General features: G+C 37.6%; 1 protein-coding gene across 6 annotated transcripts in view; it reads left to right on the top strand.

Annotated features, from left to right (window-relative positions):
• The window catches only part of LOC126248056 (protein transport protein Sec23A), a 105,932-nt gene that overhangs the window by 74,816 nt on the left and 3,699 nt on the right, over nt 1-27,417 (top strand). For 2 of the 6 annotated variants that reach the window (XM_049948706.1, XM_049948734.1), the window contains 5 exons: nt 102-253; nt 336-510; nt 4,713-4,868; nt 4,951-5,016; nt 7,729-7,749. In XM_049948706.1, coding sequence (XP_049804663.1) covers nt 102-253; nt 336-510; nt 4,713-4,868; nt 4,951-5,016; nt 7,729-7,749 — 570 coding nt within the window. Of the gene's footprint in view, nt 1-101; nt 254-335; nt 511-4,712; nt 4,869-4,950; nt 5,017-7,725; nt 7,750-27,417 lie in introns of all 6 variants that reach the window. The other 4 variants (XM_049948698.1, XM_049948724.1, XM_049948715.1 and 1 more) reach the window with 2 other exon arrangements.

Raw genomic sequence — 27,417 nt, 5'->3', positions numbered from 1 at the left:
ACTATTGTCAACAATACACAATAATTATGATCTGAAAATGATTTTTAAAATATAAATTAAAAATCTTTGGCTTATGTTACTGTTATTTGCTTCCATTGCAGTGCCAGAAATTTGGAGAATATGCAAAAGATGATCCAAATAGTTTCCGACTTTCCGAAAATTTTACTCTTTATCCACAATTTATGTTTCACTTAAGACGTTCACATTTCCTTCAAGTTTTCAACAATAGTCCTGATGAAACTACATTTTACAGGTAAAATATCTCAAAACACCATGAAATATGGAAATGTTCCAATTGAAAAGATTATTACTCTTATTTTTTTGTCTTTCGACAGGCATATGCTAATGAGAGAAGATTTAACACAATCCCTTATCATGATACAACCTATTCTGTACAGCTATAGCTTTAATGGGCCTCCAGAGCCAGTGCTTCTAGATACAAGCAGTATACAGCCAGACAGAATCCTGCTGATGGACACATTTTTTCAGATACTGATCTTCCATGGGGAGGTAAGAACCTATGCTGATCACACTAGTTGAATTAATTTAACTTTTACTGTTGTTTCTTGTCACAAAAAATGAGTAATAAAAGGATTTAACTTTCACAAGTTTTCAGAGCCAGGGGCTCCTTCTGGCAGAAGAGTTGAAGGGGAAGGAAGAGGGATGAAGGAGGAAAAGGACTGGAGAGGTTTAGGGAAAGGGGTACAGTTTATGAAAGTTACCCAGAACCCTGAATTTGGGGAGACTTACCAGATAGGATGAGATGGTTTCGTTTTTATATTTGCCTGAGCCATTTACTTAGTAAACAGTGACATTATTGGTATTTTATGAAATTGTGAGACAGAATTGTTGGCCAATAGTTACTCGGGAAGGGTCTTATGCTTCCAAAAGCCAGAATAGTGTATGTGCCTGTGTCTGTGTGCTAGCCGGCAATTCTGTTTCATAATTTTCAAGTTAATGGTTTTAAATTACTGGAGGCTTAAAAAAATTGTTGTTTGCAGGACATCAACTTATTTGATGTCATCCTACTTTTATACTTTTTAAAGCACAGACTTATCATTACACAGGAAGTAGGAATAATAACTTCTACAGTCACAGTTTTCTCATGTTTTTATTTCACAGTGCATTGCGGAACCTGTGGGTCCATCATCAGGTTCAAAACAATTTAATATATTACTTTATTTAGCCAGTCATAAGATGAGATTTCCTCCCAAATTCGTCATTCGAAAAATACAGGATCATCTTTTATTCATAGATTAAATCATTGCTGCTGAGATCAACATTTTTTTGTTGGTTAATAGAGTAGTATAAGGGTTTTCTTACATTTGCAGATGAAGCTTTGGGTGTGATGTCACATTCAGATTTATTTTGAAGAATTCAGAAGGGTAGGGCTGGGCATTTGATATTGTGTATGCTCAGGAGTTCCTGATAAGCCAAAGAGCTCAATACAGTTTCAACCTTACTCAGTCAGTCACGTTACATTTGACTCGTGCGGTGCTAGTGAACAGGATATGCAAGAAACTGTGAACTTCTCACTACAACAGTCTATTGCTCTGCTTAGAGTTTGACAATTTCATGAAATGTAGAAAGAAATAGCATTAAATTCTATCATCTTACAAACATTTGTTGTATTTGAACAGGTTTGCAATAAAATTACTCACACTTACGAAGTAAAAGTCTAGAAGGGGCGAGTGGCGTATTTACCTATGTGTTTCATGCATCAGTGTTGTTGATGCTGGTGATAAAAATAGTGATAGCACATTCGACAGGCTTAGTAATCAAAAAAGGCTGTAGAGACAAAAATTAATGTATTGGTAAAACCGTTTCTTTTTACTGGCAAAACAATTTCGTTTTGTTTATTTGTTTTCTCCGCATATAGTAAAACTTGCTCAAAATGGAATTGCACAGAAGTATAGATTTGTAATTTTGCATGTATTCATGTACCTTCACACCTGCACATACATGTTTATTTACTGCATATTGTACAATAGAACACTAGACTATTACACTAAATGATAAATAATATGGCATTTCTGTATTTTTATTTTAACTTTAAATTGGTTTATTGTTGTACCCCCTTGGTTCATGGACAGTATGAGACTGTTTGAACCTGTCGGGAACCAAGCCAGTTTCACATTTGATAACTTGACCTTCTTGTGGCAGGTTGCATTGTCTAGGAAAAGGAGAACTTGGCAATTTCCATTCTTCATTTTGGCATTGAAAGAGCCCAGCCATTCTTCCATAAGACCACTCACCATCCACACATTTTTACTGCTGCACAGTGTTAATGGAAACCTATTGACATCTATGTTTTTGAAACAACATGGTTTTGCCACATTTCAAATCACCAGTGGCTTCTCCACTTCATCTAATATGTTTCACACAACAGTACAGTGGGCGTTTCCTTGGACCCTTTTCTGCCAGTGTCGAAATGCTAGAAATTTTGAAGGCAATGCATGACAGAACAGTCCTGTTTCATCAACACTGAGCATGTTCTTCCAATCATAATTTGCTATTAGTTTGTACAGTATCATCTTCCATTCGTTGCTATACTTCCCTGCACATCCTTTGCTTCCACCACTTCGTTCCAGACAATACTGTGTCTAGCTTGAAACTGCCCAGCCATCCTGTGGGTGCCTTAAACTCTGTATTTCTAAGCTCTTTAGTGAATTTCAGAGCCTCACACAGCTGCATGGGTCCAGACAAAGGTAAGTTTTTTCCCTTGCACACTTTAAGAACCATTCCCACACTACCTCATTAATTTCTTCACATTTCTTTTCAATTGTCTGTCCCCTTTCATCCATTCATCCTGTATCTTAACCTTGTTTCTTAAAGTGTCATAAACTTTTGTTTTACCCCGCTTGAAATGCAACACTATTTTACGCACAGAGAGTTTGTCTTTCTCACTCGCCACGATGACATTAATCTTTTTGTTAAGTGCTAGTGATGTACTTTTTGTTTGACATCATGTTACCACTTATTGCTACTAGTCAACTGAAAATGGCAGAAAATAATGCAAGGAGTGCATTTCTTTGGAATGCTTGACCTTGTTGGGTAAAGCCATTGTTTAAAGGAACTATGCAGATGGCAGCAGAGTGTTTGTAAGTGTGAAACAGTGTTCCAGCAAGCGCCTGCATGCATCAGTAATAATTGTAAATGAGAAACGCTGACAGATTGCTCGCAGACAAAACATTTCCTTTGATGCACCGACATTGAGCACAACTTGTTCATTGCTGCACAAAGGGGTGTAGTGTTATGCCCACACCTGCAGCACAGTGCTGTGCCAAACCACTTAACAGCATTGCCAGACTGTACAGACTTTGTGCCAAAAGTAGCGGCCTTCTAGAGTCATCAGTAACTGATGTATATTGTAATACAGTAGTACTGTATAAACTCTTTTCCACATTATACAGTGAATTATGAATTAAGTCTTAAAATTTGCATTCTGCTTCCACATTAGGTACATTCCATTTTATACAAAAATTTAGCATATAAAAGTGTGTTGAACGTATTGAAACTGAAATAATTGTACGATTTGGGTAGATTTCCGAATTAGTTCCACTTTGATAAAGTTTTACTGTATTATCAAAATGTAGATAAGCAATACATGGAATTTTAGAATAGGTATAATATTAACTTTTTAGGCAGATATTTTTTGAATTAAACAGTTTGTAATTTTGCTTAGTCAAAACATATTAAAAATAATTTTTTCTCATGGAGCTCACTAAATAAAAGGGGTCGTCTTATATTTATCATCATCATCATCATCACCATCATCATCATCATCATCATCATCATCATCATCTTACACTTGGGTAAATACCATATTTAGTTTGTGCTTGAGTGAGGTGATGAGAAATGTGTGTGCCTGTTGTGAGAAGGTAGTATGCTAGGTTTTGTAATTCACGAATACAGTGACGGAAAATATGACGAAAAACAATGGCAAATTTACAGAAAATCCAGGAGGAAGATTCTAATTTCAGGTAATGTTAATTTATCCATTCTGTAATTACACATCATATCGCTCAAGGTATACACTTGTTTGCACATTTCAAAACACTTCACAGGTGCAGTTTAATATGAGCCGACCCAAGATGTTTATTGTGTAGTGTCGTGTATTTGAAATTTAAATAAATTGACATGTGTAAAGAAATAAATTTAAAATATGCATTTAAAATTACCAAAATAACTGTAGCTTGTGAAACCTGTCTGTTCATTTAACATGAATTCAGGATTTGTGATTTTGTGGCTGTATACTTCCAGTTGTTCTAAAAGGCCTCGGGTCTTACCATTGGCTTCACTGTGTAGTACTACCGTCAGATTGTTTTCTATTCTGTTGATTACATGTTTAGTTTCCAGCATGTGCTGTCTAATAACTGATTTTTCAAAGTGGTTAAGTCTGAATGCATTCATAAAAGAAAATTGATCACTGTCTCCCTGATAAGTACGCAACAGTCTGTGCAGGCTTATTTTAAAATGTGGTCTATACTGCAAGTTTTACATAATTTTGAGTACTCTTCCATACAAAACTGCTGCTATAAAGAAGCATGGAAACAGAAATAGTAAACAGCATTGTATTATGTTTTGGCACTGTACCTTTACCTCAATACGTGTGCAAAATCTGATCATGAAACTTTGCAAATATAAATTCAAAGTTTTCTTCAAGGGAGTAAAAATTCTTTGTAACTATGATGAAATTACCTTGTTTTCAGACAATTGCACAATGGCGGGCTCAGCGCTACCAAGACATGCCGGAATATGAAAATTTCCGACAACTTCTGCAGGCACCTGTTGATGATGCTCAAGAGATATTACAGACACGTTTCCCAATGCCCCGGTACATTGATACAGAGCAAGGTGGATCACAGGTAAATAGGATGAAACTTGAACACTATTATAGCTTTCAAATCTGTGTTACTCTTTTACTACCAAAGAAATTGTATTTTACAGGCAAGATTTCTTCTATCAAAAGTAAATCCCTCGCAGACCCACAACAACATGTATGCATATGGTGGGGTAAGTTATCAAAGTTTTGTGTGTTGGTTTCCTAGTTATATAGCAGTTTAAAACTTATTACATTCATTTGATTTTCCTCAATCTGTAACTGCCATAACACAAAATCAGTTCTGTCTCAAACAATAGTAGTATTTGTACTAAGCACAGTACGTAATTTGAATGTACTGACTATACAGTGTGGGCAAATATGGTGTGCTCGTATTTGTTCCCATTTGTTTTTAAGAATTACTCCAGCTAAACAATGTAGGAGAACATTCAGGGATGTTATTTTCATTTGCATGTAGACCGTGCTGGACCACATACCCCTTTTGCGATTCGTCTTATGATCTTCTGTCCATGGACTATTTTTATTTGTAAATTCTGTTTTTTTCCCCCCTAGCCCCTTCACAACCTAAATCTCTGGCTGTGCTAAGCAACAGTTTACCTTTTGACTGAAAATGTTCATATCTGTAACTTACATTGTTTTTATATGGGCTTCCTCCAGGCAATTTTTAAGTTTCCAGAATGAGGAGACGAGATGCTGGCAGAATAGAAGCTGTGAGGGCAGGTCGTGAGTCATACTGTGGTAGCTCAGTTGGTAGAACACTTGCCCGCAAAAGGCAAAGGTCCCAAGTTTGGGTCTCATTCCAGCACACAGGAGGTTTCAGTTTTTAACTTGTTTGACCTACTGCATACTCTTTAGTTTTGTGATGTATATCATGATATTTTTGTGTAATCCCCAATGTTGGGAGTCTCTGCCTCTGTCCATAAAATTTTAGTCTTCATTTTCTAATTTCTGCTGGTAGGTTAGACAATGTGATGGGATGTCAGATGGACTGAAGTTCTGCTCACATGTAGAGCTCCATATTTGACAGTGTGTACTGTCTTAATGTTTTGTATGTAGACATGCACCTTTAGGTGTAGATGCCCATGTTCTACCATACACTCCCTTCACTTTCCATAATCCAAACAAAACAGGTGACCTTAACATCTTTTGTTTGTCCGGGTTTTAATAGGTTTCCTCTGTTTTTCACTTTTAGTTCTTTTTTTTCAGTTCTGTAATAATTTTATCTGAAGTGAGATTCGAGAGGTGTGGCAACACCCCATTCCTCTGTAAATCCCTTCTCAATTTCAAGGGCCACCAATATTTCAAGCACATATTTTACTTCAAATTTTATGTCTATGAATGTATTATTATTATTATTATTATTATTATTTATTACTATTACCGTCATCGTCATAATCATCATCCATTTTTCACATGAGAGGTTACATTATCGGCTATAAGGTCTATCTGCTGCAGCTTACTACCTTCTTGCTCAGCATTAGGCATGGTGTTTTAAGTCATTGTACAATACATTACACAAAGTGCTGTTTCTTGTGTTTTACCATATTTACTACGTACTCAGATTCTAGACAGCTCTCCAAGCTATGTGGTATTGATTTCAGAGCATGAATGATGACGGGCTGACAACAGCTGACCTTGATGCTCTGATCCTTGTATTTCAGTTTCTTGTTAGCCACCTTATCACTTCCCATTACATTGCTGTAAGACGTCAGTTAAGGGGCATAATCCTTTATCTGGCTGATGTGCAACATCAGGCTTGTTAGTTGCAAGTATTGAGATGATATGTATTTGTTGAACGTACAGAATTGTTTTACATCCAGATGCTGTGACTGCTTTAGCTGAGTGATCATACAGTTTGTTGGAGTGATCTGGTTCTCCTAGAGCTCCTCATACTTGCCAAAAATGGTAGGAATACACCTAATTGTGGCTCTTGGTATTCATTCTTTGCCAAGATTGGGTAACCTTATAGTATGTGCACTGTAGTCTCAGTGTGTTCTACAAAGTCGACATCTATCATCTTGACACTGAGTTTCATAATTACTCTTTCACAGTTCTTTTCCCTCAAGGCATGGTCTTGTGTTTCCACTATTAGAGCTTCAGACCCTGTTCTCATTCTTCTGTGTTTAAGCCACAATGTGTGTGGTATATGTCATTATAAAATATCTCCAGCCGGCTTGGGTACTAACCATGCAGGGATTTGTCTCCAGGTTTTTTCTAGTTTATTCTGAGCCTCAGTTCTGATTTTACAAGACTTAACAGAAGTGAGTCAGTGTCAGTACCTTCTGCATTCTGCAAGATCTTTCTTGCAGGCTTCTTAGTCTGGGCAATAATTTCTCTTTTTCCATTTGTTGTCTTTTGTTATTTGATGCACTGATCATTCATGTGCTGGATCACATACCTACCGAAAACAAATAAGACATTATAGTATGTTGCCTCTGTTTGTACCAGTCCTTGCCTCCTTTCCTTAAAATGTCACATATAGTCTTTACTATTACTGTTTATTACTTCACTTACATTTACCATCTTTACTTTTTAAGAAAATAAATTGTATAACCTGAACAAAAGGCTAAAATTTTGACATACTTTTTAATGCAGAAATGTAATAAATGCTGGTATGTGCTGGTAAATTGTAAGTAATAAACTACATTGTAAGTAATAAACTACATCAACAGTATCAGGTGACTGACTCTTAGATAAATAATAGAAATATGACTGAGTAAGAATAATTTTGCTTGTAAATTCTGTATGTCATACCTGTAAAATTTTGGAGACTTCTATTGTAGCTATTTTGTTGTACTAAGTTTGTTTTGCATTTTGCATGATACTTCTAGATTTCAACTTAAATATCAGTATTGTAATTCTAGTGTATTGTTTATTCTCAGCAGGCGACGCAGATCCCAAATGCGGTAGAGTCACGTTTTCATTATTATTATTTGGTGTTGGGGAAACTCACTGAATTTATGGGAATTTGGAGCATTCTAGTTTTTGGTCTCATTTACAATTGTTCATAAATGTTAAACTTTAACTCCATCAGAATATCCTTGCACTTAACATGTCTGTTAATTTTTGTGCCATCTCATGCCTAGTCAGTGTAAGGTGAATAGAAGTGGAATTTGTCACCATTAGAGTGAAATCATGTTCATGACTGTGTTTGGCTGCTAGAAAGAATTCTCTTTTGTCTTATGCACATATGATTTCCACATGATAACCATAGAATCCACATCACCCTAGAGCACAAAAATGTGTTCATGTTTGTCACTTTCAGTGCCTTGGATGTCAAGTTAACACTACCTTAGAGAAAATTATCTGCCCATTGGTTGAAACATTTCTGACTCCATTATACAGCTAACAGTAAGGTTTCTTTGTATTTTTTTTTACAAATTATGGGTACTAACTGGAAAAAAATCTATCACAAGAATACCAGAACAAAAGTCTGATTGCAAAATGCCAGATACAGTAAGAAACGGAGAACTGTTGGAATGACTTCACTATAGGGATGGATGAAGACTTCCAAGGAAATAAGAAGCTCCCATATAAAGTAATGAACAATAAAGGAAGTGAATACCATATTTTTGATAATATAGGCTGCATTTTTTCCCTAAATCTTGACTTGAAAAATCATGGTGCAGCCAGTAATCGAGATTTTCCCCCCCTCAGATAATAGATTGTCAATTTCAAAGTGACATATACATGTGCATTGTATTTTGAAATAAATACCATTGAAGTGGTGCAGTGTAAAGTCATGAGCTCTCACATAAGTACCAACTGAGAAGCTTTTTCCCTTGAGGAGTGTTTTCTGATTTAAAACCACAATAGTGGCAGTTTTTATCCATCTGCCATAGTGTTCCACATGCCACTGTGCACCACTGCTCTTCAGCAGCATGTGTACTTATTTGCACAATTTGTTCCAGTACATTGTTTACTGTATTGCTGATCAGCATATCAGAATAGACTGGCATTAGGTGCGCATACCCTACTTGGGAATCTAAATAAAATCTTTTGTGTTGTAGTTGGATCACATAACACTGAAAGGGTGTCAAACCACTTTTGTAAGCTTGAGGCAGTTTTTGCACAGTTATAATTATGTGAAAAACAGACATTATTTCATGTTGTAAATAGGTGAACTCACCTATATGAAACTTTAAATTCCATTGGCAAAATGTTTCTTTTACGTACTTTTCATTTCTGTATGGTCTCAAATCTCTGCACCGCACTGCACAGCTCAATAGTTATATGCAGTTCTCAACATAGTTTAATGCCTGTATCATGTACGTCGTAGCAGTAATTCGTAATCAAAGGTATATTACTGTTTTATCTGAAGCTCAAGCCACAGAATGTGCTTAACAAAAATGATAATAACAAGGGCTATGAACTACTGGAACAGGTCATAACTGTGTATGTGTGATGAGTCACTCTTAGTTATGCAGAAGTTGAAGAGGAGAGGGAATGAGATGCAGTTCAAAGTATTGTCTAATTGAACTTTCTACTAAATTTACTAGTGTGGCATATATTTGAGATTTACTTTTTACTTTAATCTCATGTCAAAAGTTGAGGTGTGGCCTATATTTGCATGTAGCCTAAATTCATGCAAATATGGTATGTAAATGTCCTTGCTTCAGAAACAGACAATGGAAGCTTAATAAGAACAGAGAAAGAAATCAGAGGTGTAATGGAGAGACATTTTGATATGTTGCTAAATTGAGACTGACCCGTCAGTAAGATACACACAAAATAGGAAATATTCATTAACCTGGCTTGAAGTTGACAGAAAAGTTCTGGGGAACATGGAAAGAATATTGTGATTGAATTTTTGGACATTGCAAAAGTCCATTATAGTTTCCTTCAAAACAAATTCTGGGAATGCTTGAAACATCTCAAGGTGCCAAAGTATTTAATTGGAAAATTAAAGATGTTACACCAGAACTGCTATGGCTGTGTCCGGGTAGGTAGTGGACAGTTGAAATGGTTCTAGGCAAAGAGAGCTGTCCAGCAAGGAAGTGCCCTATCATCATTCCTGTTCATAATAGTAAGGGACAAGATTTAAAAAATCTATGTATGAAATGGGCAGTGAACCCAGTGTCCTAGTATTTACAGATGATGTTCTACAGGGAAAAGCAGAAACTGATGTGCAGAAAAAGCTGACAGAATGGAACAGTTTGTTTAAAACTTTTGGACTGAAGATAAGCAACACCTAGACCATAGAAATTACTGTTAAACAGGGAAGGAACAAGCTCAAACTTATATTTAAAAGAGACAAAATTAGAATCAGTTTTCCATTTCAAATAAATGGGAAGTATAACTTCCAAAACAACAATATTAATCAGGAAATAGTCAGTAGGACACACAAAGAACCTAGTTTTTACAATCAAGTCAGAAACTTTCTGTAGGACTGCAAAAACCAAAGACAACCATGTGTCACACATACTTCATGCCAATTCTCACTTAGTGTTGAGACATGTACCCTACTGAAAAAAGCTACAACAGAATTCGGGTGACAAAAGAGATTCATCAGAACTATGAACCAAATTGCTAGAAAGGTCAAGACCAAAAATCAGGTGAACAAGAATATAGCTGGCAGCAAAGTGCCTGTTATTAGTGTAATAAAAAAAACATAGCCTGCTGTGATACGAGCACATTACAAGAATGGATGGAAAAAAAAATGCCAGAAAATATTTCAGAATAAATATCCAAGGCAAAAGACCACATAGAAGGATCATAAAATGCTGAATAGATACTGTGAAAGCAGATGAAGAAGAGAGAGAATTCTAGAGGGCATGAAATGAAATGAACTTCCAGTGGGAAGATGTCCAGGAACAGAATATCTATGAAGACAACAGGATATGGTGAGCGCGTGTAACTATACCCAGGAAACTGGAGCTGGGAAATGGTGATGAGGAAGATGATGAACTGGAAATAAAAATTAAACCACATTGTTCAGTGTGTGTACCCCCATATTACTGCCACTTATAAAACAAAATTTCATTTAGGATATTTTTGTACATTGATAGTCCTTAATAAAGTAGTTTATTTCTTGCAATTTGTGTGTGTGTGTGTGTGTGTGTGTGTGTGTGTGTGTGTTACATTGAGGAGGTGGTTTTCAGTATGAAATATCGGAGAGGACTTCTTCCAAAAAGTTGCACTTAGAGTGGAGCCAGAAAGCTGTGTTAGTGAGACACGTGGTTCATGCTCAATACATTTTAGAACATTATGAGTGAACTAGAATGCTCCAACAAATATGGAAATCTGAATTATTTCTGTCATGCACAGTGATGGTGGGACCTCGTTTCACTGTACTTTTGGGGAATCATTTGAGGCTGTTTTTGAGTGGTAGCTCTCTTCTTGTCTTTCTTAAGTAGCACTAGTTATTGAACTGAACATAATAATTCTACTAACATCTACTTTTTTCATTATTTATTATGTTAGGATCATTCTAATCTGTTTTTTCTCTTCTCATACTTAAGTTTTGGCGATGCTGTACATAGCTTCAGAGGCCTGTTTTGGATTTTTTGTGGGGTTATGGTTTTTTTTGAGAATATGTTTAACAATTTTTGAGCATTGTATTATATGCAACCATTGACAGTGGTGAACACTGCTTACAAACCATGTGAGAGTTGTTGAGCTCCTTTTGAACAAAGGTTTTGGACAGTACACTATGTATAAAAGTGGGACAGTCTTAGTTTGTCCTTGAAGTGCACAAATTAAAATAGGCCTTTGTTCTCATATTGAATTTAAATTTGAAATGCCATGGCTGGAAAGACTTAAGTGCAAATGGAATAAAAATGGAGCTAACTACTTATTATTTAAATGAAACAAATTAATTAAATGCACGAACATTGGATGACTGGATTGACAGGGTTGAAACCAGTGAAGATGAAGTGATATGAAACGATACGATGCTAACCATTAACATATGCTGGTTCTATAATCTGATGGATCCATAGTGACACTTGAAAAGTTTTGCAAGACTGGGACTCGAATCCAGACTTCCTGCTCATTGTTGTCAGTCATCTTAACTGTTAGGCTATCTGTGCCGTCAAAAATGATAGGTGAGAACATCAACAACGATGAAAGTTTGAATGTGGCCTGGAGCTGCGCTCAGGTAACGTAATGGTGTTAAGGCCTGCATGGAATAAAGGGAAATTCGTGTTAGAATTCTGGTGTCTCATAAATTTTCAATTGTAATTATAGTTTCAACTTTTATTGCTTGATTTTATTATTATGCTACCAGTTCTGAATGAGACAACACATATTCGGGTGTTAGTGTTTTATGGAAGTCTGAATTGTACATGTAATACTTGGGATGTATTATTTAGTGTCTGTGCCTCATTTATTTTTTTTTGTTGTTTAAGAGGAAATATTGTAGCTGTTAACATGACACATATTTTTAAAGAAAGTGTGGCACAGTTATTTAGATGCCAGCCATGACATTATCAATTCTGGAATACTCAGTGATATCAGTACTGAAAATGCTATTGCGAACACAAATGCACAATTGGAACAGCGTGTTACGTGGAAACATGTGATATACTACTGGAAAGTTGAGTGGTATGTTTAGCAGTTCAAATTCTGCAAACATATCAGTAAATGGCTTTTTACTAATGTGTCGCCCAGTTGATTTTAATAAATAACTTTGTTCATTTGAAATATTACTTGAACCCTTGTAACAATGAGCAGTAAGCTGTATGACACATTAAAATATGCAGCATTATTATTTTTACAGTATATACAATAAATAACTTAGCAGAGAGTAAGATGAAGCCAACAAGAGATAATTTTGAATTAAGGACAGAAAGTGCAAAGAAGAGGAGGTAGAGTTAGAAAAATGGATAAAGGCTTATGAGCAGAGGCTCAGCTCGAACGTGTAATATGTCACCATTGGTGTGTTACAAATAACAGAAAGAAAATAACAGTTCCCACTTGAACCAGTGTATTTATCTGTCACAATTTATTCCCACAGGAACATGTCAACAGAAGATACTCTGTAAATGTAAATAGAAACATTCATATTAAAACTAAATCAAACATGGAAAATCCTGGAAGGAATAATGACAGTTTATTAGAGAGAATAGATTGCTACTAATAACATAGAGAAGATGTTGAGTCGCAGACAGGCACATTAATACATTTGAGCTCAGTGGTCAGAGACAGTGCTTGTGTGTGTGTGTGTGTGTGTGTGTGTGTGTGTGTGTGTGTGTGGGTGGGTGGGTGGGTGGGTGGGTGTTAGAAGAAGGCCTTTTGGCTGAAACCACAAAGGTATACCAATCTCTTTGCTGTCTGTCTGCGACTCCTCTATGAGGGTAGTAGCATTCTACCGTTCTTCGTAATATTGCCATATTGGGACTAAGCCTCCCCACCCAGGTTGACCTGCAGTAACGTGACCAGCTATACTGGTCCAGTAGCATTCTTTACATCTGGAGGATGAGTAGGGTGACAGTTCGGGGTAGTCCATCTCATTATGTTCGTAGCTCCTTTACCCTAGTTTCCTTCCATATGTGGTAAGGAAGGATGTCCACTTGTAGAACAACACTGTCTCCACTCCAGATCTTCAGTGGTCTGCAGGTGTTCTTAGTTGAGTGGAACCAAAAGGAACAGCAGGTACTCTTTACACCACTTCCAAAAGTCTGTGGTTATTTTCTGCTGAAACTATAATTACCTCTCCAGGTCCATTATCTTTGGTTGCTCAGGCCTTGTGGGTAGGGTAATAAGTTTTCCTCCAACAATAAAGTACGGTGGGATGAATATTTCATCCACAATTTGTGTTGTAGGTCTCAGATTCAGGGTAGCTTATGTGTTCATGAGTATTCTTTGTAGGCCTGCCTTGTCCATGCTGTAGTAGTCAAACAATTTGTGGAGAATTCATTTTGTGGAGCCTACTATCTATTCTCCCAGTCCTCCCCACCAAGCTGCATGTGGTGCTATGAAGTCACACTTGATATGTCGTCATGTGATGGTGAGTTCTTTCAGCAGAGATAGCAAGCTGTCCATAGTTCTGCTATCTCTCAGTTACTGCAGGAAACATTTGGGAATTTCACTGTAGATATTGTGTGAAATGCCATGCCAGCCAATGAACCATTGCAGAGTTAATAAGAACCTGTCGGTTGTTGAGGTTGCAGAAATAGGCATTTTGTCCGTGGAGAAGATCCATTATCACTTGATGCTTTTTCTTTAATGTCCATCAGGACTGTTCAGTCTGTTGTAAATGAAGACTTTCAATGCACTGGAATCATCCTCAGATCTGTAGGTAAAAGTAAAATAACTAATCAATATCTACTCTACGATACACTACACTGCCATTGTGCCATAACATCAGACTACAAATGTACCAAATTGTACCGGACTGTATCCATACACCTTACATGCAAAATTTACATGCTATGTCACAGGATAGAATAGTGGTCTGGTAGAATCCACATTGTTCATAAAACCTGAGAGACAACAGCCAACAGGTGGTAACTGGTGCATTTGTCGTATATGAATGACAAATACATTTCTGTACTGAATAACTTTTTTGTTTGATGAGAATGTTGTTTTGTAAATAAACTTGTAGTCACTCAGGGGTAAAAACATTACACAAAGTCACAAAAAATATATAATTCATTACGGATAGCATGCATATCCATGGTATTGCCACAGGCCTGCCTACATTGCGGTACGCTCACTCTCGTGGTTACTGCTTTAGTGATGAGCCAAACAGTCACCTGCTAACCATAACCATGGGCAGAGGGCTATGCGGGAGGGCTTCTTAACTGATTTCAGGTTTGTTCCAGCTGCCCCATCCCACTCCCTCTATCTTTCCTCCCCCGTATCACCTTGACGTCTGTAAGCAACAATCACCATCTAAGTAACTCTTCATGCATGTTAAAATACGCATTGTTATTGAATTTGCTCTATTCATCCAGGACTAGATTTGGATCTTGCTTTCTGTGATGATAAATTTAGAGTTCTTTCAAGATGTCAAGCATTTGATCCCTTTTGAGTTCTGTCTAAATTTGGCAGAGTGTTTAAAAGTTTCTTCGTGTGCTTAAAAAATGGTTCTGTTATGACAAAAAGTATGGTCCCTGAATCAAGTTCCAAAGCTTCTCCCCATTTGCCCTATACACTGTTCACTGCAGTCATTTTATTTAATCATTACACACCTGAATCCCAAAATTTATTCATACTTTTAAAGACCTTATTGTTCAAAGAAATATATTTACATTTTCTTACGGAAACATTTATCAATTTTGTCAGAATCTTTCCATTGTTCGTCACAGCCACATACTTTGTTATTCTGACCTGTGATGTGACCTTCACTTATTTGTTTTAGTTCTTTCCTCTTTATCGTGCTATAAATTTTCATTATGTCCCTATTTGTACACCCAGACTGTCACCAGAATTAAAAGTATTGTATGATATTGCGGCAATGAGTAAATATAAACAAACCAGCGCAACACTTAAATTAAGGAAATTAATCCTAAGTGAACTGCTCTTAGCTCATGAGAACAAATAAGAGTTGCAAGTACTGAAGCCGGCCGGGGTGGCCGAGCGGTTCTAGGCGCTACAGTCTGGAACCGCGCGACCGCTACGGTCGCAGGTTCGAATCCTGCCTCGGGCATGGATGTGTGTGATGTCTTTAGGTTAGTTAGGTTTAAGTAGTTCTAAGTTCTAGGGGACTGATGACCTCAGAAGTTAAGTCGCATAGTGCTCAGAGCCATTTAAACCATTTTTGCAAGTACTGAAGGGTATAAATAAGAAGCTAGAATTACAGAAGGCAGATAAGGGCATTACGTGATTGTAATACATGATATGGACTATATTGAGAAAACCAATAAGTTGTTGTTATGGATAATATGTTTCAACAAAAAGAAACCTTAGACATATAGTTATGAACCCGTGAATCCCAGAAATATTCTCGTGAAATAAAGCTGCGTAAAGAGAAAAAATCTATACATCTAATCATGAATAATACATGTTGCCCAAATTATAAACCAAAGAAGCAGATGTACACCTCGTCAATCTTATAATATTAAGAACAGTTATAAACTTGCTGATGAAATCAAAGGTGTAGTTCATACTGCAGAGAGCATCAGTAGCATTATTACAAATTACCAATCTATATACAAACATCCCATAAAATATACAGTCATCTCACATACGAAAAAATGGCGATAGGCAAAGTGACTGCACTAGTAAAAGTGTTGGAACTAGTACAGTCTTTCAAGTATTTCACTTTTAATGGAAAAATTTATCAATAGAATGATGGATTGGCATTTGGTAATGGTTTGGGTGGGGCTTGACGATATTTTTGTAAATAATCAGAAAAACAAATTTTTTGAGGTAAATCCTGATATTAAATGGAAAAATTATATATTGTGGACACCGTGGGTGCTTCATTTTTATAAAAATTGTGTTCCCAGCACCTGAAGATTAAGCTTACAATGAAGTTTGAGGTAGACAAATCATATAAGCTGCCTAGATTTAACTCTAACAGAAGATAGAAAGAAAGGATTTAGCATACTTATAACTGATGATGGTCGAAGTAGAGAGGATATAAAATGTAGACTGGCAAAGGCAAGGAAAGCATTTCTGAAGAAGAGAAATTTGTTAACATCGAGTATAGATTTAAGTGCCAGGAAGTCGTTTCTGAAAGTATTTGTATGGAGAGTAGCCATGTATGGAAGTGAAACGTGGACAATAAATATTTTAGATAAGAATAGAGTAGAAGCTTTCGAAATGTGGTGCTACTGAAGAATGCTGAAGATTGGATGGGTAGATCACATAACTAATGAGGAGGTACTGAATAGAATTGGGGAGAAGAGAAATTTGTGGCACAGCTTGACTAATTTGTGGCACTACTTGAGTAAAAGAAGGGATCAATCAGTGGGACATGTTGTGAGGCATCAAGTGATCGTAGAGGGAGACCAAGAGATGAATACACTAAGCAGATTCAGAAGGCTGTAGTGAGCAGTAGTTACTTGGAGATGAAGAAGCTTGCACAGGATAGAGTAGCCTGGAGAGCTGCATCAAACCAGTCTCTGCACTGAGGACCGCAACAACAACAACAACAACAACAACAACAACTAGTAAATTGCAGTGAGCCAATATTTTATGGTTGTGATCTCCATATGTTGCCTAAAGAATTTGCCTACTGCTCTTATAAGTAGAAGCAATCACTGCAATGCCATTGACTAGTTGTTTGGGCTTACCTTCCGCACATCCTCAAAGGAATAAGTATTCATTGATAACTGGCACAAATAAATGACTGTTGATAGAACATTTAACCTGTTCTCAATATCTGCATGAGCTCTCAGTGTCTCCAGAGTAGTGTTAAAGTGTAATAGCTGGCTACTGTACAGTAGTAGTGATTTTGCGTATGACTGGTTCATTCAGAAGGCTGTGGCTGTGACAGGCAGTATTTTCTTGATATCATGTTGGGCTTTGAAAATTGTGGCTCTCACCTTGTCAAGATATTCATTATAGAGAGCTAAATCTGTGGTACTCTCCTTGTCTGGCATAAGGTTGTGGAGCAGAATGTCCTTTTGGTCTGGTTCTTGACTTGTCCTTGCCCATTGTTTGGCAGCTCAGTTCTTGGAAGTTGGTGGCAATGTGCACACAGTACTGTCATTGCAGAGGTGGCAATGACATACTATAAAACACAGCTTTGACTCTAGTGTGGTATAATTTTCTGCAGACAGGCTTATGAAGTATTTATACAGATGTAGATTTAACTCATTCACAGGAATGTTGATATAGTCGACAAGTTATTATATACAGTGTCTGCATAGAAGAATATTGTTTTGGAAGCAGTAGAAAGTATATTTCTCATGTTAGTGATTCATTCATTTCCGTGTCTGATCATCATTTCCAGAAGGTAGCAACTCCAATGGCCTTGTTGTTTCCCTCGATCAGGTCCTGTGTTGTGCAGGGTTGCTCAAGTTGAGGTCAAATTAGCAGGTGGGCCAGGTCTTCTGTTGTTCTGCACTTGCTGGATGTATCTCCATCAGCTGGAAGAATGCCCCATTTTTGCATGTTGGTCTTGCAAAGAGGAACGCCCACCCTAAGACGATTGAGCGATCTCCAAATAGGGTAGGGCAAGTCATTTCCTGGAGATAGCTCTTCCTTTACAGGTATATCGGTTGGTAGCTTGCTCTTTCACCTGGTGATGTGGTTAGACTCTGGTTTTCCCTCTAGAGGTTGCGTCCTGGCAATGAAGCTCATTCTCGACTTCAGTCAATGGTACAGTCTGATGATCATGCAGTGGATGTTGGGGATCATAAGTTTGCTTAGCCCTCTCTACATCAGGAACAAAAGCCCTTCTAATAGTGGGGGGAGCTATTCCAACAATCGGGTAGATTTTATCGACTGGGAGTTGGCTTCGTACATCCCGACAGGATTCAGATGGTCTCATTGATTGCAATATCAACCTGTTTGGTGAGGACAAGCAAGAGCCGAAATTCTCAGGACGGGAGGACTTGCTCCCCAGATGGTGGATGTGAGCTTCCTCAAGATGTTATTCCGTGAACTAACTTTCAGCCTGGTGTTATGGCAATGTTTCTTGAAGGACAGAGTTCGGTCAAGGATAACACCCAGAGGATAACACCCAGATACACTGGTGTGGAACAATGCTCCAGTCATTTGCCTTGCCATGTAATGTCCAGTTCCTGCCAAGCTTCTCTGTTCTTCATGTGAAATGCACACACCTGAGTCTTGTTGGTATTTGCCTTTAGATGATTGGCTTTGTAGTAGGAGCCAAGCGTATCTAATGCAGAAGTAAACTTTTCCTCTACTTCTTCAAAGGTCTTTCCTTGAGCAGCCACTGCAGTATCGTCAGCATAGATGAAAAATGTGGAATTTTCCGTTATGGACTGGTGATTAATGTAAACATTGAAGAGCACAGGGGTGAGCACACTGCCTTGAGGTAAGCTATTCTTTTGTATGCACCGTCTGCTCTTCTTACCATGGAGAGAGACGGATTCTTCTGTTCTGCAGGAGAGTACCAATAAGGGATGCTAGTTGGTAATCCTTGATGAGTTGGTAGATTTTCCTCAGTAACTTTCTGTGGTTGATTGTGTCGTATGCAGCTGTTAGGTCGATAAAGGCAACTCGTGTTATCTTATCATGTTCAAAACCATCTTTGATGTGTTGAGTGAGGTTCAGTATCTGACTGCAGCACGACTTTCCAGGTCGAAAGCCAGCTTGTTGAGGAATGAACTTTTCTTCGAGGATGCCTCTAATTCGGTTAAGGATAAGGTGCTTGAAGACCTTGAAACAGTGGCATAACAGTGATACTTGGTGAAAGTTTTTAGGGTTGTTTGGTTCCTTACCACACTTTAGTAGTGCAACCACACGAGCTTTCCTCCAGAGCTTTGGAATATGTATAACTTTGATACACATTCCCATTAAACATTCTAAGCAGCTATTGCAGAGTGGTGTGGCCGAAGTTCTTGATCTGTTCTACTTTGATGTCGTTGATACCAGCAGCTTTGGTCAGTTTCACGGTGGAGATGGCAGACTCTAGTTCATCCAAGGTGAATGGTTCTCGGAGGTTATGGTTCTCGGAGGTTATGGTTCTCGCATCCTGGGATTTGTTCCAGTCGCTCCTGTGTACTCCGGCCTTTAGTCTTCCCATTCATTAGTAATTGCGTGTTGCAATCTGGTCTGCTGTTATTGCGGTGATGTTTCTAGATTTCATTGGGTCTCCACTCAGGTTTTTTAGGAGATTCCAAGCCCGCCTACTATTTAATTTCACGTCAAGGTTCTCTACCAATGAGGTCCACTTAGCTTTGCAATTTGCTGAGATAGTTTGCAGCAGTTCCTCACCAACCTGGACAGTGTCATCAGCTAATGGGTCTACCTCAAAAAGGTCTTTGTAGTGGTTCATTAGCTGTTTGCTGTCATCAGTCAGTCCTGGTATGTAACTTGTTCTACAGCCTCTTGGGGTGGTCCTTCTTGAAACTGTCAGGACGCATTTGACAAATGCATCATACATCTCAGGTTGCAGTGGAATCTTGGCAATTTCTGTGTCAAGCTTGTTGATGAATCTTTCCCAGTTGGCCTTCTGAAAATTAAATCTTCGTATGAAAGGCACGTCCTCTGGCATTACCATGGCATTCACTTTGCAGATTACAGGTCTATGTTGCATGGATGGGATGGACTTACCCATCATCTCGACACAGCTCCCAGCAACTTTTGATGACACGAATATATTATCGGGCTTGTAGCCTCTCCTCCACCGACTGCTGTTGAAGGATGCTGGCAGCTTTGGATCATGAATTAACTGAAAATCGTGACTCTCTGCCCAGGTCTCTAGTTTATCACCATTGGTATCTGAATTTGGGTATCCGCATAATGTGCTTTGGCAGAAGTAATCACCAAGGATGAAGTTTACGTCGTGGCAGTTAAAGTTGTTAGGTGCTTCAAACGTGAAGTTGACACTGGGAAGCTTTTATATAGAAGTAGCATAGAAGTGTAGCATACATACTGAAAGAATTTCGAAGTCATCCCTCTCGGTCAGTGAAATTGATGTGATATTTAGGTTTGGTCCACTGAAAATGGCACTACCGTATTTATCATGGGGCTGTTCCAGAACAAGTTCCGTGCCTGCAATTTTGGGCCAATGGCTATTGTAGTTTTGGTGAGTCTCTTGTATTGAAAGGATGTCCCATTTATATTCTGCACATAAATCAGCCACTAAGGTCTCTTTGGCACACGAAAATCCCTCAATATTTATCGAGATTATAACAAGTGGTCTGAAAAAAGATCTTTTAGGAAGATTACTACTTCTGTGTTAGTAATGACCAAATTGGATGAAAACTTTATGGAGGATGTCATAGGTCTGGATAAATTTGGGATGGTACTGCGTGAGTTGGAGGGGAGTGGTTATTTGCAGCCCGTTGATAGTGGTATTGGAAATTTCTGAAGGTTTTACAGTATAGTTAGGAAAATTGATGAATATTATGGGAACTTTGATGGATTTTTACATTTAACCATTTTCTAACTGGTTGGTTGCCCCAAGTAAGCATATCTCATTGTGACTACTTTCGTCTTTTGTACTTTGTGCACACTTATTTTTAAAGTACAAAAAAGTATATAAATTGATTAGAACTGTATGTATAGTATAGAGTTTCCAGCCTTACATTCAATGGGCTATTAAAGAAAGTGGAATTTATATGGTTTTATAGATGTAGATGAATAAATTTCTGAAAAAATTGTATATAGTTTTCTGATAAATGTTTTTATTCTTGTGTTTTTTGTTGATACCATACATTGGGGTAATAGTTCTAGATACTGAATGTCAGATACCGTAATGTCATGTTGTATGGGAACAATTGTTCTAATTACAAATGTGGGGTTGGTATTTTGACTAGAATAAGTAGTAAGAATTCACTATATACAGCAGCTGGTATTTAAAATACATTTTATAACAGCTGAATATATAATTCTTATGACACATGATTATGAAATATTCCATTGTTACGTGAAGGAACATAGACATATAAAAAACTGAAATACATAATATTAATGTCCCATAATAATATTTGTTTTACAGTTTGTTGTGAACCAGCTTTCAATGTTTTAGGCCATTGTCATACGACTTTAGTCTTAAATTGTCCCGAGGGTGGCTTAAAAAGCCGAGTCTGGTTCACAACTGTCCGTCTTCATGGCTGTGGGATCATTGTGGTTGAATGCCATGTGAAGGAACCCTGCTGGGATGGAGATTTTATCCACTCAACGACTAGGTATTGTGTTAGCCACATCATCATTGAAATGCCAGTGACAGAAATGGTGCCAAATAAAAAGATTTATTTGCATCAGGCAATCAAATCCTTGAAAGGGAACTCCTGGCCAAAATATGCCATACACACATTAGCATTTGGTTCACAATGAACTATACAATAAATATTATTGTGGAACGTAAATACAGTGTAGTGTGTTTCAGTTTTTAACTGATATATGTCTACTTGATAGAAGGTTGTATACCTGGAAGAATCCTGGAGATACTAAAAGGTATCAGATAGATTATATAATGGTAAGACAGAGATTTAGGAACCAGGTTTTAAATTGTAAGACATTTCCAGGGGCAGATGTGGACTCTGACCACAATCTATTGGTTATGAACTGTAGATTAAAACTGAAGAAACTGCAAAAAGGTGGGAATTTAAGGAGATGGGACCTGGATAAACTGAAAGAACCAGAGGTTGTACAGAGTTTCAGGGAGAACATAAGGGTACAATTGACAGGAATGGGGGAAAGAAATACAGTAGAAGAAGAATGGGTAGCTTTGAGGGATGAAGTAGTGAAGGCAGCAGAGGATCAAGTAGGTAAAAAGACGAGGGCTAGTAGAAATCCTTGGGTAACAGAAGAAATATTGAATTTAATTGATGAAAGGAGAAAATATAAAAATGCAGTAAATGAAGCAGGCAAAAAGGAATACAAACGTCTCAAAAATGAGATCAACAGGAAGTGCAAAACGGCTAAGCAGGGATGGCTAGAGGACAAGTGCAAGGATGTAGAGGCTTATCTCACTAGGGGTAAGATAGATACTGCATACAGGAAAATTAAAGAGACCTTTGGAGATAAGAGAACCACTTGTATGAACATCAAGAGCTGAGATGGAAACCCAGTTCTAAGCAAAGAAGGGGAAGCAGAAAGGTGGAAGGAGTATATAGAGGGTCTATACAAGGGCGATGTACTTGAGGACAATATTATGGAAATGGAAGAGGATGTAGATGAAGATGAAATGGGAGATACGATACTGCGTGAAGAGTTTGACAGAGCACTGAAAGACCTGAGTCGAAACAAGGCCCCCGGAGTAGACAACATTCCATTGGAACTACTGTCGGCCTTGGGAGAGCCAGCCCTGACAAAACTCTACCATCTGGTGAGCAAGATGTATGAAACAGGCGAAATACCCTCAGACTTCAAGAAGAATATAATAATTCCAATCCCAAAGAAAGCAGGTGTTGACAGATGTGAGAATTACCGAACAATCAGTTTAATAAGCCACAGCTGCAAAATACTAACACGAATTCTTTACAGACGAATGGAAAAACTAGTAGAAGCCGACCTCGGGGAAGATCAGTTTGGATTCCGTAGAAATACTGGAACACGTGAGGCAATACTGACCTTACGACTTACCTTAGAAGAAAGATTAAGGAAAGGCAAACCTACGTTTCTAGCATTTGTAGACTTAGAGAAAGCTTTTGACAATGTTGACTGGAATACTCTCTTTCAAATTCTGAAGGTGGCAGGGGTAAAATACAGGGAGCGAAAGGCTATTTACAATTTGTACAGAAACCAGATGGCAGTTATAAGAGTCGAGGGACATGAAAGGGAAGCAGTGGTTGGGAAGGGAGTAAGACAGGGTTGTAGCCTCTCCCCGATGTTATTCAATCTGTATATTGAGCAGGCAGTAAAGGAAACAAAAGAAAAATTCGGAGTAGGTATTAAAATCCATGGGGAAGAAATAAAAACTTTGAGGTTCGCCGATGACATTGTAATTCTGTCAGAGACAGCAAAGGACTTGGAAGAGCAGTTGAACGGAATGGATGGTGTCTTGAAGGGAGGATATAAGATGAACATCAACAAAAGCAAAACGAGGATAATGGAATGTAGTCGAATTAAGTCGGGTGATGTTGAGGGTATTAGATTAGGAAATGAGACACTTAAAGTAGTAAAGGAGTTTTGCTATTTAGGGAGCAAAATAACTGATGATGGTCGAAGTAGAGAGGATATAAAATGTAGACTGGCAATGGCAAGGAAAGCGTTTCTGAAGAAGAGAAATTTGTTAACATCGAGTATAGATTTAAGTGTCAGGAAGTCATTTCTGAAAGTATTTGTATGGAGTGTAGCCATGTATGGAAGTGAAACATGGACGGTAAATAGTTTGGACAAGAAGAGAATAGAAGCTTTCGAAATGTGGTGCTACAGAAGAATGCTGAAGATTAGATGGGTAGATCACATAACTAATGAGGAGGTACTGAATAGGATTGGGGAGAAGAGGAGTTTGTGGCACAACTTGACCAGAAGAAGGGATCGGTTGGTAGGACATGTTCTGAGGCATCAAGGGATCACCAATTTAGTATTGGAGGGCAGCGTGGAGGGTAAAAATCGTAGGGGGAGACCAAGAGATGAATACACTAAGCAGATTCAGAAGGATGTAGGTTGCAGTATGTACTGGGAGATGAAGAAGCTTGCACAGGATAGAGTAGCATGGAGAGCTGCATCAAACCAGTCTCAGGACTGAAGACCACAACAACAACAACAACAACAACAACAACAACATGTCTACTTGACTACTCTGCAATTCACACTTAAATATTTAGTGCTGCTTTCACTCTATTTCTCTGTTGTTCCACTCTCGAACAGAGCATGGGGAAAAATGAACACTTAAATCTTTCCATGCAAGCTGTGATTTCTCTTACTTTGTTACAATGATCATTACTCCCTATGTAGGTGGGTATCGACAAAATATTTTGACATTCAGAGGTGCATGTGGCAGAAATTTTGTGAAAATATCTTGCGGCAATGCAAAATGCATTTGTTTTAGTGATTGCCACCCCATGTTGCATATCATATCCGTGACAATCTCGCCCAAGTTTCCCAATGATACAAAACAAGCTGCCCTGCTTTGAAGTTTTCAATGTCATTCAACAATCCTATCTGGTAAGAATCCCATACCACGCAGTGATATCTAGGTGAGGACTGACAATCATAGTGTTGGCAGTCTACTGAAGGGATTTGTTTCATCTTCTAAGTGTCCTGCCAATAAAATGTGGTCTTTGATTTATTTTACTACAATATTATCTATGTGACAGTACCAATTTAAGTCATTCAGAGTTGTAATTGAGATGTTTAATTGAATTGACAACGTTTAGATTTGTGTGATTTATCATGTAACTTAAATTAAATGGGTTCCTGTTAGTACTCATGTGGATGACCTCAGACTTTTCATTATTTAGTGTCACTTGCCACTTTTCCCACCATATGGATTTGTTGTTTAAATCTAAATGACATATTATTTGTGAAAGTGGTAGAAAGACAGGTTAGGAAGAATACTGGATTTTACTCGTGATTTTGGAATATAACTGGGAAAAACTAATAGCAATATGTAATATGATATGAATGAGTAAGGGTGTAGATGAATGGGTGGGAGTTTTTGAGTTTGTTTCATAATGGGCATTAGAGTTCTCTCTTAAAATGTGATAAATTCGTTCAGACATGGAATATGAGGAGGTGCATAGTAATGGGAACAACCAAATGAAAACAGTTGATGAATCGGCTGAATTATTGATTCATTCTTTTGAAAACCAGTGCGTGGGAACATACGAATGAAAACAATCAACACAGGCCATTGTAGTTTTGGATACTGGAATTATTCATTCTTTCTTTTCAATTGAAACCAGCCTGAAGTTTTTCTGCCAGTTGAATCATGTATGTGTTCTTTCAGCAGAAACCATTCTTCGCTGTTTTGGTTTGTCTGAGAAATTCATTCATTTTTCTGAGGGAAACCAGTCTGTAGTACTTTCATTAGTTAAACAAAGCATTTATATGAAACAGGGTACACAGTCCCAGAGGGTAGCTCTATCTCTGATGGTACCTGTAGATGTCTCAAAGGGTACACCAAAGTTAAAATTTAATGTTACACATGTTCAGTTAATTATGTACTGAATGGACTAATTCTGCTTTTCATCATTTAAAACTGATAAATATATTGCTGTGGATGGAGTATGTAACTGAAATATAACTAATTAAGCTGAAGTGCCACTGGTGGTACAAAGTTGAGTACAAAAGGCCCCTTAGCAGTAAGTGGAGAAAAAAGGAACATTGTCAAATTATTGTGACTGTTTGCATTCTGTTTTTGTAAAAAGGTGTGATGATGTCCATTAATTAAAAAATTGTTTTAATCTAGACCTCAAACACTTAGTCAGCTATTTATTTTGTGTGCAAAATAAATATGTTGTATTGAAGAATATGTTACTGGCTGCATAGGTACAAATCGTACCCTGCGCACAAACCTGTTTCATTTCACAGCCTTTGAAAAGTAGCAGGTACTGGTTTAGTATTTCAAGAGTAGGAAGTAGCACAATTCACAGTTAAAAAACATCTCTAGCCATCACTATAAATAGTCTGTGACCATATTCACACCTCTTTGGACCACTGGAATTGCCTGATCCTTGACACATTTGGTTCTGAGCAGAAACATTTGATCTTTTTGACGTGGTTCAATAATTATTGTTGGCTGAGCACTACTGTTATTACCTGTCATCACTGTTATTATTGTTGAGTGCCAATAAATAGCTCTTAGTTCAGTTTTTCATCCATGTTTATGAATAGCTGTTTACTTAATACTGAAAAGACAGAGCTTTAATAAATTTGAATACAAATATAGCTTTTTGTTTGTAGAGTATCACCACTTATTAACCTTTCACAACAAACCAGAAATCCATATTTAATGCAGGAAATATGAAAAATTGATATTTAAGTAAATAAATACATAAATTTTGAAAATACATTTTTACAAATATATTTTTTATTCAGCTGACCTTGAATAAGATATGTTATTTGTCCATAAAAGAAAAGCTGGCGCCCTGTTCATGGTTCATGTAAACCAAAAACCCTGAAAAATTATCTAAGTGAAATCATTCCGACCGGAGACTGAGTGAAAACACTCATACAACTGATGTAACTGTTGGAGATTGTCAGTTGGTTGCCTCATATTGAGTGAAATCACTTAGTGAGTGAAAATATTCATAGAGTTGACTTGGCTGCAGAGTCTAGTTTCATTCAGTTGTGCAATCAGACTGAAAAAAACTGGCCAATCAGCTGTTAAAACCAGTTGGTTGCCCAGTCATCAGTGGTGAGAGATGGATGCAAGGTGGTGATGGATGTGAGATGATGAGAGTTAGATGTGAAGACTTACAGAAGAACTGTACTGGAGCAACAGAACAATTTCATTAGAAACCAGACTAAAAAGAGCAAGTTTTAGTGGATGTGAAATAAGGGTGAATATGGACAGAGTGAAGAAAAGAGTATTTGAAACAAAAGGGAGGACAAGAGGAAAGATAGTAATGGAACTAAGTAATTGGTTGAACTCTAAAATGACTAGTTGCAATTGGGTTCAAAGTGGAATCAAAGAAAAATTGGAGAAGCAAGTACATACCAACCAGCATGCCAGAGGTTGACAACATAGGAGGAGATAGGGAAAAGATAGTCACCAGTGGAGCAGACAAGAGGGTACTGAAGATTTCAGGAGGAGGACTGGAGAAAAGGAGGGAGATTATTAAGAGTTTCTGGGAGGAGAAGAGGAAAATGAAATCCGTGAACCTACAGAGGCCATAATGAAAGAATGCTCATTCAAGGCAATAGACTTCCTGCTCCTGTAAATGAAAATCTGCATTCATTTATCATTTGCAGTATCTCTTGAAGAGATAATTGGAGTACTTCTTTCAACAAGAACATGAACAGCTCACTTGTTAAATCCTTGCTGATGTTTTGCTGCACAATTATCTCAGTGTGAGCAGGGATTAAAAGTCAAAGTAGAAGAAATATGAAATTCAGAATACTGAACAACTGTACCACTAAGAAAGAAAAAA

Source organism: Schistocerca nitens, chromosome 1, assembly GCF_023898315.1.
Source record: "Schistocerca nitens isolate TAMUIC-IGC-003100 chromosome 1, iqSchNite1.1, whole genome shotgun sequence".
Taxonomy (NCBI): domain Eukaryota; kingdom Metazoa; phylum Arthropoda; class Insecta; order Orthoptera; family Acrididae; genus Schistocerca; species Schistocerca nitens.
Note: the sequence above shows the minus strand (reverse complement) of the source record. Positions and strands in the feature narration are given on the sequence as shown.